Source organism: Podarcis cretensis (genome assembly GCF_951804945.1).
Source record: "Podarcis cretensis genome assembly, chromosome: 1".
In the NCBI taxonomy this organism is placed as follows: domain Eukaryota; kingdom Metazoa; phylum Chordata; class Lepidosauria; order Squamata; family Lacertidae; genus Podarcis; species Podarcis cretensis.
In genome coordinates, this window is record NC_137170.1 from 129,768,500 (window position 1) to 129,772,457 (window position 3,958).

The 3,958-nt window shown below is 45.1% G+C and overlaps 1 protein-coding gene across 1 annotated transcript; it reads right to left on the reverse strand.

The window, feature by feature from the left end:
• On the reverse strand, positions 1–1,778 carry LOC307223580 (endogenous retrovirus group K member 21 Gag polyprotein-like; the record flags this gene model as incomplete). The annotated part of the gene is made up of 2 exons (XM_079989738.1): positions 878–1,778; positions 1–521 (listed from the first exon to the last, which is right to left on the reverse strand). The coding sequence occupies exons 1-2, from the start codon at positions 1,470–1,472 to the stop codon at positions 1–3; spliced, it is 1,116 nt and encodes a 371-aa protein (XP_079845864.1). The 5' UTR covers positions 1,473–1,778.
• Positions 1,779–3,958: the final 2,180 nt, after the last annotated feature.

Here is a 3,958-nt window from a genome sequence, read left to right on the forward strand (position 1 = left end):
TTAACGGTTTGTAATGCAGTGATCATTGCCGAAGTGACCTGGATTACATCTGCTGGATCCTTGTGTCCCGCGAGCACCGAAAACTATGGTGATAATGTGCTGGTTTTTATTTAGCGCCGCCGCCAGCAGATGAGCCTTGTGGGTGGCTGTACCTACAGACTGACAAATGCGAAGCATGGCTGCTGTGTCTGTGGTAGGATTGTGTATTATTGGTCGTAATGCAACTTTACAATCTTCATTGGCATTTTCAAAGGCCAATTGTTTGATAATTATTTGTTTGGCTTCAGGATTATCAGTTTGGCGACTCACTGCTGTAAGCAGCCTGTCCATAAAGGAAGAATATGATTCTCTTGCCTCTTGACTGATTGAACCCCATCTAGACTGAATACTGGTGGGTTCTGGAATTTTTCTCATTGCTTGTTTAGCAGCAAGGGTGGTATCCCTCAATAAGATGTGCAGCAGTGTGGCTTGCACTGAAGCCTGGACAAAGGGACCACGCCCCATCATGGCATCTATGACATCTGCGAGGGTAAAGGTAAAGGTACCCCTGCCCGTACGGGCCAGTCTTGACAGACTCTGGGGTTGTGCGCCCATCTCACTTAAGAGGCCAGGGGCCAGCGCTGTCCGGAGACACTTCCGGGTCACGTGGCCAGCGTGACGAAGCTGCTCTGGCCAGAGTCGCACACGGAAACGCCGTTTACCTTCCCGCTGGTAAGCGGTCCCTATTTATCTACTTGCACCCGGAGGTGCTTTCGAACTGCTAGGTTGGCAGGCGCTGGGACCGAGCAGCGGGAGCGCACCCCGGCCGCAGGGATTCGAACCGCCGACCTTTCGATCGGCAAGCCCTAGGCGCTGAGGCTTTAACCCACAGCGCCACCTGCGAGGGTAACATTAGGGTTATTCCCCCTGACTTGTTGTAATAAAGCCGGAGCATATGCACGGCAGGCAGTTTCCCATTCGTGGGCAAACAATACGCCCACTGATGGAGGTAACACTGTACAGGCCAGAAGCTTTATGTCATCGTGAACCAAAAGCTGGGCTAATGTGGCTTCCAAAAGTGCCTGCGTATATGGGGCTTGGAGTCCATTGGTCTTTACTGACAGCTGCAACTCTTTCCAAATCTTAAAGTCAAAAGGTTGATGTTGGGCTTGGGTGCCTGCCGGAGTGCCAGCAGGGGGCACTATAATGGGAAATGCCACAGTATCCTGAATTAAGAAACAGGCAAGGACTGCATGTTGAAAAGGGGTGGCTGGTTCTGTCGGTGAGGGAGTAGGATCTTTGCCAACCAGACCATAATATTTTTGCAGGATTGGATCCTCTGGCGAGGAACTATAGTCCGGAGGCTTGGGGTCTGGTGGTGCTGGCAAGGCGAGTGCCGGAACAGATGGCAACATGGCAGGCTGGACTAAAGAAGCCGGAGGTGATGTTGGCAATACGGCCATAGAGATATTTTTTGGTGATAAAGAGCCCATGGCGTAACGAACCTTGCACCATGCATTCAGAACACGAACGCCAATGCTGGGGTGTCCATGAAAATGTGCTCTAATTTTGTCCCAGTGTTTTAATTCCCAAGTTCCATCCTGGGGTTACCAGGGGCAATGTTCATCGATGGCCAGAATAAGCTGTATCAAATCACCCTCAGGAACTTCCAATTTGTTGGAGGAGAGGAGAAATTTTAAGTCTTTAAAAAATTTCTGTTGGGGAATAGACAAAGAGCTGCCCATTTTTCTAAAATCAAGATAAAAGGGATCGACTCACAGGGGATCCGAAGATGATTAGCACTTGTAACCCTTGCCGGACATGGTGAGTCGATGATGCCGTTGCGTGGATCGAAAAGCCTCACACGGTTTTCTTTTAGTCGAGCCTCAGACTCTTTTAGTCTCACACTGTTTTCTTTTAGTAGCCTCACACTTATTCTTTTAGTCAGCCTCAGAGAAGGCACCACTTGACGGAGATCAGCCGTCATTAAATGGTGCTTAGCATAAAAAAAAGACACAGAGAGGCTGCAGTAATCTCAGGATGGAGGGGCAGCTCCTTCGACTTCCCTCTTGTCCGGTAATTTTTATTATCCTTTGTCTCTCTCAGCCTGCATGGCCGTCTGCCAGTGTCTCACGTTACATCATCCGGTCATGGCTTTTACTACCCCCATCACCATATAAGGTAATCACTGCCCAAAGGAAACACAACTCCATATAAAGTCAATAGATTCAATATACTACAAGGGACAGACATGCTGGTCACCCAGGTCAGGAGGCACCAGGCAGCATTTACAAGCCTCTGCCATGGCTTTATGACTCCCACAGTCATTAAGGTCTGATTTCATGTCCTATGACAAAAAGCCTTCTGTTTCCACCTCCAAACCTTTCAGGGGAGAATTTGCAACAGTTTGGCATTTTTTTTGAGTGAATTGGAGAATTTCAGATTTTTGCTGAAATTGTGACCCCATGGCTTAGAATCCCCCCCCCCAAGTTAAGTTGTAGAGGGCTGATTTCATGTCCTATGATAAAAGGGCTTCTGTTTCCACCGCCAAACCATTCAGGGGAGAATTTGAAACCGTTTGGCACCATTTTTGAGTGAATTGGAGAATTTCAGATTTTTGCTGAAATTGTGACCCCGGGGCTTAGAAATAATTTTTTTCACAGGTTTTGTCTTTGAGGCCTGATTTCATTTCCTATGATAAAAAGCCTTCTTTTTCCACCGCCAAACCATTCAGGGGAGAATTTGCAACAGTTTGACACAATTTTTATGTGAATTGGAGAATTTCAGATTTTTGCTGAAATTGTGACCCCGGGGCTTAGAATTTTTTTTTTCACAAGTTATGTCTTCGAGCTCTGATTTCATTTCCTATGATAAAAAGGCTTCCCCTTCCAACACCAAAACTTTCAGGGGAGGATTTGCAACAGTTTGGCACCATTTTTGAGTGAATTGGAGAATTTCAGATTTTTGCTGAAATTGTGACCCCGGGGCTTAGAATTTTTTTTTTCACAGGTTAAGTTGTCGAGGGCTGATTTCCTTACCTATCATAAAAAGGCTTCCCCTTCCCCCACCAAAACTTTCAGGGGAGAATTTGCAACAGTTTGGCACCATTTTTGAGTGAATTGGAGAATTTCAGATTTTTGCTGAAATTGTGACCCCGGGTCTTAGAAATTTTTTTTTCACAGGTTTGGCACCATTTTTGAGTGAATTGGAGAATTTCAGATTTTTGCTGAAAATGTGACCCCGGGGCATAGAAAATTTTTTTTTTCACAGGTTTTGTCTTCGAGCTCTGATTTCATTTCCTATAATAAAAAGGCTTCTGTTTCCACCGCCAAACCTTTCAGGGGAGAATTTGCAACAGTTTGGCACCATTTTTGAGTGAATTGGAGAATTTCAGATTTTTGCTGAAATTGTGACCCCGGGGCTTAGAAATTTTTTTTTTCACAGGTTTTTACTTCGAGCTCTGATTTCATTTCCTATAATAAAAAGGCTTCTGTTTCCACCGCCAAACCTTTCAGGGGAGAATTTGCAACAGTTTGGCAACATTTTTGAGTGAATTGGAGAATTTCAGATTTTTGCTGAAATTGTGACCCCGGGGCTTAGAAATTTTTTTTTTTTCACAGGTTTTGTCTTCAAGGGCTGATTTCATTTCCTATGATAAAAAGCCTTCTGTTTCCACCGCCAAACCTTTCAGGGGAGAATTTGCAACAGTTTGGCACCATTTTTGAGTGAATTGGAGAATTTCAGATTTTTGCTGAAATTGTGACCCCGGGGCTTAGAAATAATTTTTTTCACAGGTTTTGTCTTCGAGGGCTGATTTCATTTCCTATAATAAAAAGGCTTCTGTTTCCACCGCCAAACCTTTCAGGGGAGAATTTGCAACAGTTTGGCACCATTTTTGAGTGAATTGGAGAATTTCAGATTTTTGCTGAAATTGTGACCCCATGGCTTAGAATCCCCCCCCCCCAAGTTAAGTTGTAGA